The following is a 13,631-nucleotide window of genomic DNA, read 5'->3' as shown; positions in this document are numbered from 1 at the left end:
CTCCTGTGCAGTAAATTTTAAAGGTAGTTAATAAAAGCTGTTATAGAAGATTTCAAATATTTGATGGATTCAGAAATCTGTATAATCTAGAATTCAGGCAGTCTTGTCATCCATACCTGTTAATCACTTTCTAGGATTTCTCACAAAGACATATATCAGTTTTTGTGTTTTCATGGGTTTCAAAGTACCGATGTTCTAGGACACTTCTTTAGCCACAGGAAAACTCACTTGAGTTAAAAAAATATATATTATAAACTAGGGTATCCGTTTTTTAAAAAATGTTCGTATGTATCTCACCATGTCAGTTATTCTGAGATTTTGAAGGGGGCAGGGGAAGAGAATAGAATGTGTTTTCTAGTTGTTTGATGTTGTCTTAACCTGTAAACATAATTGGTGCTTAGGCAGTGAGCTGTAGTGAGTTGGTGAACTACATTGTAGTTAATATGTGCATCTGTCCCTGTGAATCCCCTTCACGTGAGAATTTCTGATCTCTTATCAATGAGGGATTCCTCATTGTGAATGAGTTTATGAGATTCTTGTGACATCTCATTACAGTTAGATACTGAAATTCCTCATCACTAAAATAGCATCAGACCTCACTAATTCAGGTTGATCATGATAAGCAAAAAATTTGGTTGTGGATGTGTTGCCTTTTACATGCATTTGAGAGTGTCATAAATGTCTTGTTAAATTACCACTTGATGTGGTTCTAAAAATATTCTTAGCCCTGAGGCGGGACTCCACATGTCTGGGTAGTGACCCTCAAGTGTGAGTTGCAGATTTTCAGTCAAAGTGTTCTGCCATTATAATTATTATAGAATGCAGATAAAGTCTTCTGTGTTCATGAGAAACAAATTAATGCACAGAAAATTCTCCCTTTTGATTTCCAAAAGGGGAGAAGTACTTTTTTTTTAAAGCCTGCTGTTTCCTAAAGCAATAGCAACAGCAAACAGCAAAGACAAAACTGATCAAGTATTAAATGAGTATTAACACTAAACTCCAAAGTGGGCAGCATATTAATTTTAAGTTCTTTCATAATCTTTTATATGAATTATGTTATATATACACTGTAGGGTATTTTCTACCATAAAATGTATTTATTTATTCTTCTTTTTTATGATTGAATAAAATTTGTCAGTACTTCATGCTGTTCCTGTAAAGCGTGTGACATTTCAAAAAAGAATAGCACTACCTCTTGGTGTTCCACCCATGGTGCAAGTATGAAAAATTGTTTCAGTAGATCTGAGCATTGTATTAAAGTATGCTTGCTAAATAAATAAGGGGGAATTAAAATTTTGGATATGGTTTACATTAGTTGGGTTTTATAAATACATTACATATGTATCAAGTTACTTTTTTCCCTACTTCCCACATTCTTTATAACATTGAGCTATAATTGGAATAAATAAACTGCACATATTTAAAATGTATAATTAGATCAGTTTTAACATATGAATGCTCACATGAAACCATCACCACAGTCAATATAATGAACATTTCTGTCTCCTCAAAAATTCCTTTGTGCCCTTGGTAATTTATCCCTCTACCCCCTTACCAGGAAACCACTGATCTACATTACCTCACTACAGATTAGCTAGAATCATGTAGTACTTAATATAAACAGAAATATACAGTATGTACTTATTTTTTACTTTGCTTGACTTTTTCCCAAAAAACTCAGCACAGTGAGTTTGAATTTCTCCTATATTGTCTCAGATCAATAATTCATTCCTTTTCATTGATGGCATTTTATTGTATGGAAATACTGCAATTTGTCTATCTATTTACCTATTGATGGATATTTAGGGCCTTCTCCCTTTCCCCCATCCCCATTTGTAGCTACTACAAATAAAGCTATTATGAAGTTTATGTACAAGTTTTTTGATGGACATAGGATTTTGTTTCTCTTGGGCAAATAAGTAGAAATGGGATGGCTTGGTCAGATGGTTTAATGTTTTAAGAAACTATCAAACTGTTTTCCAAAGTGGTTTCCAAAGTGGTTTTACTATCTTACAACCCACTGGTAGAACATGTGAGATCCAGGCTCCACATCCTTGCTGACACTTGGGACAGTCAATCTTTGAAACTTTTGTCAAGGTACAAGTGATATCTTGTACTTCATTTTGCATTTAAATAATGACCAAGGATGGACTCAGCCATTAGCATGCCTTCTTTGGTGAAGTATCTGTTTAAATCTTTTGCTCATTTTTAAAAAGTGGGTTGTTTGTCTCATTACTGAGTTTTGAGAGTTCTTTAATATGTGTCCCTTGAATATGTGTCCTTTATCTGATAAATGTTTACATATATTTTCTTCCAGTCTGTGGCTTGCTTTTTCATTTTCTTGGTGTCTTTCTAAAGGCGAGTTTTAAATTTTGATGAAGTCTAATGTATCCAAATAAGATATCAATAAAATTTATATTTTAAGTTTAAACTTACATGTGAGAATAACTACACAATTTTTTAGGAAAAGGTAGACTTATATTTACTCAATTTTTCTTCACCCCTGAATACACAAGTTTTCTTCTTATCATTTCTCTTCAGCCTAAAAAACTTCCTTGAATTCCTTGAATATTTATTTTAGAAAATTATGCTGGTACATCCTATTAGTTTCTCTGGGAAGGTCTTTAGTTTGCCTTTATTCCCAAAGCATAGTTAGTTGATGGGTTTTTTTCTCTCAGTCCTTTAAAGATATAAATTTTATTGATGTCTTATTTTTATGACTTATGGTAAGAAATCTGTGGTAATTAAAACCAGACTCACTGATATGTACTGTCTTGTTTATTTCTAGCTGCTTTCCAGATTTTTTAAAATTTACTTTTGGCTTTTAATAGTTTGATATAATATTTAGGCATGGAATTTTTTTCAGAATTTTTTCTACTTAGGATCTGCTAAGCTTCTGAAATTTGTAAGTTTATATCTTTCACCAAATTTTAGAAGTTTGGGGCCATTAGTTTTTAAATATATCTTTTCTGCCCCAGTCTCTTTTATTTCTCACCTTTTAGCACCACAATTACACATATGTTAGACATTTCAATATTTTGATAGAAGTCCCTAGGGTTCCATTTATATTTTTCAGTCTTTTTTCTTTTTGTTATTCAGATTATATAATTTCTATTGATCTGTCTTCCCACTAATTGACTCTCTTCTCTGTCATTTCCATTCTGTTACTGAGCTCATCTAGTAATTTTTTTCTATTAGAGATTATTATTTTTCAGTTCTAAAATTTCCTTGTGATTGTTCTTTAGAGTTTTTATTTCTCTACTAAGAACTCATATTTTCATGCAATTCAGATGTATATTCCTGTGCCTTATCAAGCATAGTTACAACAGCTGTTACAAGGTCTTTGAGAGTTCTAACTCTCAGGTCATTCAAAGTTAGCATCTGTTATCTTTCACCTTGAGAATTGGTCATATTTTCTTAGTTCTTTATGTTTAATAATTTCAGATTGCATTCTCGATATTAAGATTATAATATATTAACTCTAGGTCCTGTTATAATATTCTGGAGAATGTTGACATGTTTACTTTAGCAAATAATCAGCCAGCTATATTTAGATCATAAATCCTATCTCATTGACCTTTGTTATGTCAGTTTGGGTCTGTACTGGTTCAAAGATTTGTCTTAGACTTACAGGCATGATACAAATCTCAGCTCAGTTCTCTAAGCTTTTTCTCTGTTAATTTTAGTGTGTTTTGTGCTTCCATTATCCAAGGGTTAGGCTGAGACTTAGGTATTCTAATATCAGTTTGCTTCTTAAAGCTTTTGCTATGCTGGTTTGAGTCTGAGCTGCATATATATATAGCATAGAGGCTATTCTTAGATTAATGTTGGTTCATACACAGAATTAAAGTATTTCCTTTGCCGAATTTCCCCCTTCTATCTGTTCCCTGTTCAACCCACAGGGGCTTTCCCCCCCCCCTAGTTCTTTTCACCAAAATGTTAATGCTTCTGTTGGAGTTTAGCCATATATTCACCTATGCTGTTTTTGTGAATGATTTCCACCCTTGGGGCTAAGCTAAGGGGAAAATAAAATTAAACTCCTTCCTGTGCAAGTTGATGCCCCTCCACAGTCTACTTGCTTTATTTTCCAGTGCTCAGATAATTGTTTGGGTTCAGAATTTGTAGTTGAAATCTACAGGAAGGACAGACTGTTGTGGATTAGCAATGGAGTACTTTGGGCTTTGAAGTTGTAGCTGTGGTTTTAATTAATCCTGTGTTTTCTGCTCCATTATAATTCACTAACAAATAATTAGGCAGGATTACTGAAAGGTTAGAAGAGGTTCAATAGTATTCTATGATGATGTTTATAACTTTGCCAAGGAGGTATTTGACTTCATTTGGTATTCATAGAGGTATTTGACTTCATTTGGTTAGCAAAACGACACATTGATGGCATACCCACCATGTGCCACGTGAGGGTGACAGTAAAATAATCTCCAAGTTTACCTAGCAACCTTGTGGCATACAACAGACTTGCCTCAGTGAATAAAGATCACTAAATAAAGATAATAAACATATTATTTGCAAAAAAAGTAACTTAAATACCACTTATTTAACTTATTAGAGAGTCTTCAAAATAATGAATAATTACACAGAAACACAATGCAATTACATTTTTAATCCATCCTGAAATTAATATAACTTTTTTTAAAGGATATGGGGTACAATTCAGTAATATATCTTTAACAATGGGAAAACCTGAATTACTATATTTTATTATCTAATTAGCTTGTTTATAAATTTGAAAGTCTTGTTTAAGAAAACTAATTAAATGTACTTGATGATTTCTTTTTTAGTATTTTCCTTAAAGTGGTTGATATGGACTTTTCTAAATTCTTTTTCATTAAATCACAGATACTACCAGAGCAAGAAGAAGTCAGGAGAGTGATGGTGTTGAATATATTTTTATTTCCAAGCATTTGTTTGAGACAGATGTACAAAATAACAAGTATGTGGATATTCTTGAGAATTTTCGTGTGACTGTTATTTGTAAGCACATATTTGTTTATCCAGTTACAGATGATTAAGGGCTCTCCTCGATTTGAAATGTATTTTAATTATCATAACAATATTTGAAACTGATAAAAAGGTGATAGATAATTTAGTTAATAATCATTATCAATTTTCACCTCTAACTTTAGTGTACTGGAGCTGCTCCATTTCAGTAAAGTTAAATGTGTAGGAATTATTTTGCAGAATCAGGGAAGGTCGCTAGGGTCTTATTGTGGCCTCCTTCCAGACCACAAACTGAATTTTATTGTATAATTTGGATAGAATCTTGCTTCAAGGACTAATGAGCATCTATGTAATGTATCCCCAGTTTCTCAGTCTTCTTCACACACGTTCCTCATTCTCTCATTGACTCTTCAAAAAATTAAAGTCATGTTAATCATCTTGCTTGTACCATCTCCTCAAGCTAGTCCCCCCACCAAGTTTTACATTTGCAGAAGCACGAGTGTTTCCAGGTTAGAGCAGTGTGTGTTTTAATGCAGGACTGCGGGATGTTATTAAAACATTGAAGTGCCTTTTTTGCGTTTGGCACAGTGATTGTGTTTTTATAGCACAGGATCAGCTGCCCTGCTCCATTAGCCACCACCCAGCACCTCCAGTTCTGAAGCCGAGCTGGGTACTCTGTAGCGTGCAGTGAAATTTCAGTAGTTTCTATTGTTTGGCTTACTTACTGTTTTATTGCATTGCATTAGTTCTGAAAAAGGGGATAATGGAAAACATTAGAGCACTACTCTACTAAGTACTTTTTTTCTATGCAAGTGTAATACAAGCAAGTGTTACTGATTTGAAAATGTAAAATAGAAGATTTTTTAAAATTGACATTCTGAAGTACTTAGCTCTATTCATTTTATTAAACACAGTTGAAAAAAATTACACGTTCAACAAAACATGTCTTTTACCTATGAATTATATCTTGGTACTATAGTTTCTTTTAAACTCACAATTGATTCTGATGCATCTCTAATTTTCCACAGGTTTATTGAATATGGTGAATATAAAAACAACTACTATGGCACAAGTATAGACTCAGTTCGATCTGTTCTCGCTAAAAACAAAGTTTGTCTGTTGGATGTTCAGCCTCATGTGAGTAAACACTGAACTGTTCAGTACCCTTCTAACCACATCATCTATAGCAGTTCATGTGAGCACTTCCATATGAAATGAAGTAAATCTGAAGTCCACTCACTTTTGGCATATATGTGACTTTTCTAAGATGACAAAAGCACTTAAATGTAATTTGAGTCATCTTTGGAGAAAACAAAGCTCATATTATTAGAAAAGAGGAGTGGAAGAAGCCCCAATATCTATGTTTGTCACTCTAGTTTATGAGGCCTGATGATTAAGTTCGCAAACTTATCCTAGAAAAGGTACAACATAACATCATTGCTGAATATCACTATAGTCACCTTCAAAGTACTCACCTTGGAAAGCTATGCACCAACACCCATGCCTAGTCTGCCTGTCAAAGCAATTTTGGAACTCTTTCCAAAAAGAGAAATGGTCATCAGAGCTAGAATGACCATCAGAGCTGTCATCATGAGAATGTCAGAGTTTGAATTAGAGCAATGAACAAGCATTAAATGTTTTGTTAAACTTGGCAAGAGTGGAAGTGAAATCAGGGACATGTTATTCCAAGTTTATGGGGATAATGCCATGAAGAAAATGGCAGTATACAAAGGGATTAAACATTTTTCTGAGGGGAGAGAAAGCATCACTGATGAAGAGAGGTCAGGACAGCCAGTAATGAACAGAACTGATAAGAACATTGCAAAAATTGAAACATTGCAAAAACATTACAAATTGTGTATCAAAATCATTGGCTGACTGTGAGAAGCATAGCAGACCAAATAAGCATCAATAGAGAAACAATTAGGGAAATCTTCACTGAAAATCTTGGCATGAGAAAGGTGTGTGCAAAAATGGTCCTGAAAGAGCTCTTGCATCACGACAATGTACGAGCTCATGCGGCACTATCTGTGAGGGAGTTTTTAGCCAGTAAACACATAACTGTATTAGAACAACCTCCCTACTCACCTGATCTGGCCGCCAATGACTTTTTTCTTTACCTGAAGATAAATGAAATATTGAAAGGAAGACATTTTGATGACATTCAGGACATCAAAGGAAATATAGCAACAGCTCTGATAGTCATTCCAGAAAAAGAGTTCCAAAATTGCTTTGATGGCATTGGTGCATAGTTTTCTAAGGGGAGTACTTTGGAGGTGACCATAGTGATATTCAGCAATGAGATATGTAGAACTTTTTCTAGGATGAGTTCACAAACGTAATTGTCAGACCTTGTATACTCAGGTTTTGTCAAGTGCAGTGACTCTTAGATTTTCTGTGTATTTTGTATTTGTAAAAAATACATCACATTGTTCCATACATAATGTATTCTTATTTGTTATGTGCTCGTAAGTGTTTATAATTTTTAGCAATGAACATTTTAGCTATGAGTCCTCTTTCTGTGATTTTGGTTCCACATATATCCTAGCAGTGTAAACTCCCCTCTAGAGTTGTAGGCATTTCAGGAATTGTGCTGAATGAGAGGCTGATTGCAGCTGCCAGATGGATCTTTGCCTGTTACCCTGGGGACTCCTATGAACATTCTGGACCAAGAATACCAGTGGATGAAGTCATCCAATTCCCTGTCAAACTGCATGTCCTCCAGTGGATCCTCAACCCACAGAATTTCCTCATCTTCAGGGTCCACAGATTCTCCTTCCACTGATGGTTACATCCTAGGGTGCTCCACTTCCCAGGGCCAGAATGACCTGTGGAAGTCCCTTGCTCCTCTTAAGGAAGATGAATCTGGAATAAAAGAGCCCTAAGAATCAGCAGTTAGGCTGACTCCAACAGGGATTGGGACAGTCTTTCTTTTGCAGAACTCTGTCAATGTCCTGAGTCTAGTCTCTCCAGACTCTCACAATGTAATTTCAGCCCTCCATTCCTAGTGCCCCTCCAGCCTGTGTCCCCTTCGCCCCTGATTGTCCATGCTCTCTCTTGCACACACACGGCCTGTCTTCCTAACCTTTCAGTGGAGTTTATGGTTTATATTCATTTCCAGAGAGGTCCGGACATGCAGATCAGTATCACCCTCAACTCTCACCCTTCTGTCAGTCACCCTGGATTATAGGCAAGTCCCAGAAGCAGAGTGTCCATAATGTACAGTGTCTGATGAGGAAATGTGGGCTCCTGCTCTACTGGGAGTGGGGGTAGCCCTTGTAGGGCATCTGGGGCGTTGGATGAAAAAGGAAGACTCATGACTGAGAACAGGAAGAAGCTTGAATGGAATGGTTGGAACACTTTCACAAACAGAAGTTTATTTAATTCATCACATCTTTTGGGTATTTGATCTAAAAACCACTTCTCTGGCATTTTTAGGCTCTTCTGTTTAATATTCATTATGGCATCTTTCAAAACAGTTTTAAATTCCAAGTTACATTTTCCATCTTCTTTTTAGAGGTGTTTGCTACATTTAATTGTCAACCATTGATTGGATAATAATACATCTAAAGATCCACTGACCTTAATTTTAAGAAATTAAGACTAATTTTAAGAAATTTTCTAGAAGGAAAATTCAGTAACTCATGATGATGTGAAGAAATATGAGAAAAACTTCTTTTCTTCCTTGTAGACAGTGAAGCATTTAAGGACACTAGAATTTAAGCCTTATGTGATATTTATAAAGCCTCCATCAATGGAGCGTTTGAGAGAGACAAGAAAAAATGCAAAGATTATTTCAAGCAGAGATGACCAGGGTGACGCAAAGCCCTTCACAGTAAGTACATTGATGCTTGGTGATAAGATAGGCGATGGGTGAAAATGTGTGGGCAGTCACCGCTGTATGGGACGATGGTCACGGGTGAAACTGTGACCCACATTTACGCATACAGTTCAGACTTTTGGAGGCTGAACATTTATATAAAAATTAGACCAATTAGTTTTCAGAGTAAAACTAAATTTAACAAAGTCATCACTGTTACTCATTAATTGTCTAAATGAAAAATTTAATAATTCACCTTTTTTGTCTTCTTGTATTGCTAGTCATATTTAGCTGAGTAAAAGAAAAAGCACCATTTTGGGTACAGATCAAATAGACATATTATTAAGCAATAATATTTGAATTTCCAAGAGTGTTGTTAGAAATGGAGATTATGGTATGTTAATAACTATAATGGCTTCTAACAAGGCCTTTTATTGTTTTTGTTCTTAAGATAGTATAGTCTATCTTTAGACCAAAAATAAAAAGCACAGAAATTAAATGTCAACAGCTTTTTCATGAACTCATCTTTAGCCTTACTTTGTATTAATTTGAAACCTGTTTATTGGGGCCAAAAATACAGATCATGTTTTTGATTCCCACTATTTGATAAGTATCCTTTTTCTAAAACGTTGACAGTACAGATCCATACTGAGTGGGTACTGTAGGTATTGTCATGTGATGTTCGCTACTCAAGGCTCTTGAGCAATGCTGAAGTTAAACGTTCTGTTGTGGTGAAACCTATGACATTGCAGTGTAGACTCTGAAATTCTTTCAGCATGCCACAAAGTGAAGAGTGATTGTACTACTTATAAATGTAAAGGTTTTTCAGTGAAGATAATAAATGATAACATAGTCTTAGGATTTGGCTCACTTACATTTGTATTATATAGCCAACTGAGATGTTTCCTAGCTTTAAAAATGCATGGCATAAAGGGCCCCTGAAACACTTCTAAGGAGACAGGAAGAACATGGTAACTATCCTGTTATAAATATATCCAAGTCTGAAAAAGGAGTTTATATTAGAAATGTCTTCCTATGAATAAACAGAAAGAAAACAGCCAAAGCATCAGAGCAAACAGTTCTTCTTCACCCCAATTACTATTTTAATATTGACACATCCCTATAATGATGAGTGAGTGACTAATTATCCTGAAATCCAGATGAGGTAGAAGTTTTGACTCTCATCAGACCAGTTTTGTTACAAGCAAATAAGGGAAATAGTACTAAAAATTATGGCATCTGGAGAATTTGTGGTTAAAGAGGATAATTTTTATTTCTGGCTGAGGTGAAAGACTGAATACAGAATAGCATTAGGTAAACCAATTGTAGAATGTTTACATTGATGTGAAGTGAGGTAATTGCCTGGTTAACTAATTTTTAAAAAATACTTCCTTTTGTAGGAAGAAGACTTTCAAGAAATGATTAAATCTGCACAGATAATGGAAAATCAATATGGTCATCTTTTTGACAAAATTATAATAAATGATGATCTCACCATGGCATTCAATGAGCTAAAAGCCACTTTTGACAAATTAGAGACAGACACCCATTGGGTACCAGTCAGCTGGTTACATTCATAACTGAGGGACATTTCCATAACCAACTTTATATTATATAGAGTGCATGATTAAATCAGTTACCATTTTGGTGGTAGGGTTTTTAAATCTGTATCATTGTCATAGATGTACAATCTTGGTTAAAATTGAATTCTGGTTTTGTTTGTATCTTTTTACAGCCTTATTTTAAACACAATGTGTAAGATCTGAAATCAAAATTTGCACAGCACTGTATTCTGAGCAAAACTTTGAACCTTCTGGTTGTCTTTAATATAGCTCTATCTCCAAGACGAGGCTGAAATTTTTAGAGACATGGCTAGAGACTTAATGTGTATGGGAGTTTGGTGCTTCAGCTGGTCTCAGACACAGTTGCTGCCACCAAGATTGTATGTTAGCAGTTGAAGGTATCCACTTAGCACCGGAAGCAGCTTCAGACAGACAGGACAGCTTTGCTATTTCCGGGTGGATCATCACAGATTTAGTGGGGCTGGAAGTAAGGAGGAGTCCTCTTACTATTTAAAAAGTGTAACTTTTTCTTCATATACACAGTATGTTCATAGTATGTGCATTTTTAAATGGTTCTTAAAGGAGTAACTGGAAATTGACCTTGAGTGAGTGGCCTTCAGAGTAGAGCTTGAGAAATCCTGCTGAGTGAGTACATGTCAGTGGCCCAACAAATATTTAATAAGGGAAAATAGACTTTTAAAAATTACTATATATGGAGTTAAAAACCTTTATGGTATGAATCTTAGAAAGAATGGTACTGTCTTGGGGCAAGCAATTATTACACAGGATACTTTTATTTGTTAATCTTTAGAGGACATTTCTGGAGTCAACAAAAAGATTTCTTTAGCTGACTATAGATTTTCCCAACAAATTATAAGAATGTGATTCCTGCTCTAAAGCATGTTTTATGTATTATTGATACAGTTGAAGAAAATGTGATCATTTCTCAAATACGTGCAATTGATCTCCATATCTTTAAATTTCACTAAGATGTGTTTTAGAAAACTTTCATATGGTAATTTATTTTTCAGAATGGTTCTTAACACTGTCCAGATAATATCCTAACACTGTCATTGTTAAAGAAAGATTCTTATAAGTATTTAGATGGGGTCTCTCATTCTTCTTTGATACTACTGATTTTCAGCAAGTGAATGATATAGTTCAAGATACTAGAAATGCTCATAAGTTCTATAAGAGAACATATGTTCTGCCAATCATGGTGGTTCACACCTGTAATCCCAGCATTTTGGGAGGCTGAGGCAGGAGGGTTTGAACACAAGAGTTCACAACCAGCCTGGACAACATAGTGAGACCTCGTCTCTACAAAAAGTCAAAAAATTAGCTGGGTATGGTGGCGTGCTCCTCTAGTCCCAGCTACTCTGGAGGCTGAGGAGGAAGGATTGCTTGAACCCAGGAGTTCAAGGCTGCAGTGAGCTGTGATCTAGGCTGGGTGACAGAGTGAGACCCCAAGTCAACAGTCATTTTTGCATGTAGTGAGACTCTGCCAGTCAACAGTCATTGCATATATAGCTGTCAAACAGAAAAAAGTGTTATTTTTTTTGTTGATTTGTAAAGAGAATTTAGATGTCAGGTTTAGAGAAAAATAGGATATAGTGAATTTTTCTATATTTATGAAATATTTTGAAAGACATATTTTTTTAAATATCAAATGGGGCTATTCATAAAATAAATTATATTTAAAGATGTCATAATTTAAATCTGTTTTATAAATCAAGGTCAACATTCCATGTAAATACTTGGCCTTTACACAGATAGGTCCACAAAGTATGTTCTGCGTGCACTGTGTAGTGGATGACACTCTTCACTGGATATGATTTGATGTGTCAAATTAAATGTTAGGAACAGAGACAAAAATTACTCCAATGACCTTGATGCACATTCACACCAAAATAGTTAGATAATTAGGCTCAGTATTATGTAGCAATATGGCCCCAACAGTGAGTTCTAAGTTTACTAATTAAATAAAATAGCAAGCAGTTAGTTTTAAAAAGTGAGGAGCGAAAGTTACCAAATCTGATTCTAATGCCATACTTTAAAGTTGTGTGACTGGCCTAAGAAGTACAAGTCTTAGTAGATGGTTTGGGTAGAATATTCCTTTTATATGGACTAAAATTTCCTATAAATGAAGACTTCTTGTACAAAGAATGATGGGAAATGTATAATAATTTAGGCAATCATCTGAATAATTTAGGCAGTCCAGATCTTTTCCCTGAAATGCTCACATTGATTTTTTTTCATTTGCAGCTGATTGCTTCACTTCTTTACTTTGGGGATAGAAATATAAGTGTAAGGTGGTGGAAACTGAGTCCCTTTCTGGTGGTAGGGATAATGGGGATGGTATAAAAATGCAACTATCTAGAACGTTCTCATTTTTAGACCAGAGCTGGAACAGCATTTTTTAAATATTGGAAAGAAAGGGACACTCTGGCAATTTGAGAAATCAGTTTGTATACATAGTCTTCAAAGTGGTGTTTATGTGGCCATCTTGATGGTTAGAAAGAGCCTTAGTTAAAATGTAGAAAGGTAGGACCTACTGACAAGGGTTACATGGCCCTTGCTGCTGTATTTTCTCCACCTGCCCCATCCCATGAGGACAACCTGTACACTCACCATCAGCAGCCTGCTCCCAAGATGTAGTGTCAGCCACTGTCTGAGAGAAGAGGAATGTTTACTTTTGAAGTCCCTATGTTTAAAATCTAAGACCAAGAAGGAAATTCTATACTTCCATGATTGACATATTAGAGTTGGTTAAAAATCAAAAGGTGAAATTGACATAATTTTTTACCATGATTTTGCTGACCAAATTGGAAGTTCTTAGTATTTTCAAGGCTGACATTCCTGGTATTGTATAATGATTGAATGTATCAAAATTATAATAATTTAAAATTGACAAACATGTAAATTTCTTAGACTTACAAAACTAGGTTGTTAAAATCTTCCTGAAGATTCAGATTTTTATTATTTATTTTATTTTCGACTAGGAAGGATTTATAAATAAGTGTAATGGAAAACCTTTGATCTTAATAAAGTATCTTCAAACAATGTGTATACTTAATTGAATTTTTCTTTTTTGAGTTGGACTCTCACTCTGTTACCTAGGCTGGAGTGTGTGGCACAGTCATGGCTCACTGCAGCCTCAGACTCCTGGGGACAAGCAGTCCTCCTGCCTCAGCCTCCAAAGTAACTGGGACTTCAGGTATGTGCCACTATGCCTGGCTAATTTTTTTTTTTGTAGAGATGAGATCTTGCTATGTTGCCCAGGCTGGTCTCAA

At 35.0% G+C, this 13,631-nt stretch overlaps 1 protein-coding gene across 2 annotated transcripts in view; it reads left to right on the top strand.

The window, feature by feature from the left end:
* Positions 1 to 11,579, top strand: part of MPP7 (membrane palmitoylated protein 7) — a 187,330-nt gene extending 175,751 nt beyond the window's left edge. The window contains exons 16-19 of one of the 2 annotated variants that reach the window (XM_008065326.1): positions 4,855 to 4,948; positions 5,985 to 6,093; positions 8,648 to 8,791; positions 10,177 to 11,579. In XM_008065326.1, coding sequence (XP_008063517.1) covers positions 4,855 to 4,948; positions 5,985 to 6,093; positions 8,648 to 8,791; positions 10,177 to 10,356 — 527 coding nt within the window. In that variant the 3' untranslated portion in view covers positions 10,357 to 11,579. The remainder of the gene's footprint in view (positions 1 to 4,854; positions 4,949 to 5,984; positions 6,094 to 8,647; positions 8,792 to 10,176) is intronic. The other variant, XM_008065327.1, reaches the window with a different exon arrangement.
* Positions 11,580 to 13,631: the final 2,052 nt, after the last annotated feature.

Source organism: Carlito syrichta, unplaced genomic scaffold (assembly GCF_000164805.1).
Source record: "Carlito syrichta isolate Samal-C Ts95f unplaced genomic scaffold, Tarsius_syrichta-2.0.1 Scaffold308231, whole genome shotgun sequence".
NCBI lineage: Eukaryota > Metazoa > Chordata > Mammalia > Primates > Tarsiidae > Carlito > Carlito syrichta.
The sequence above is the reverse complement of the archived record's forward strand: the minus strand, read 5'-3'. Positions and strand labels throughout refer to the sequence as shown.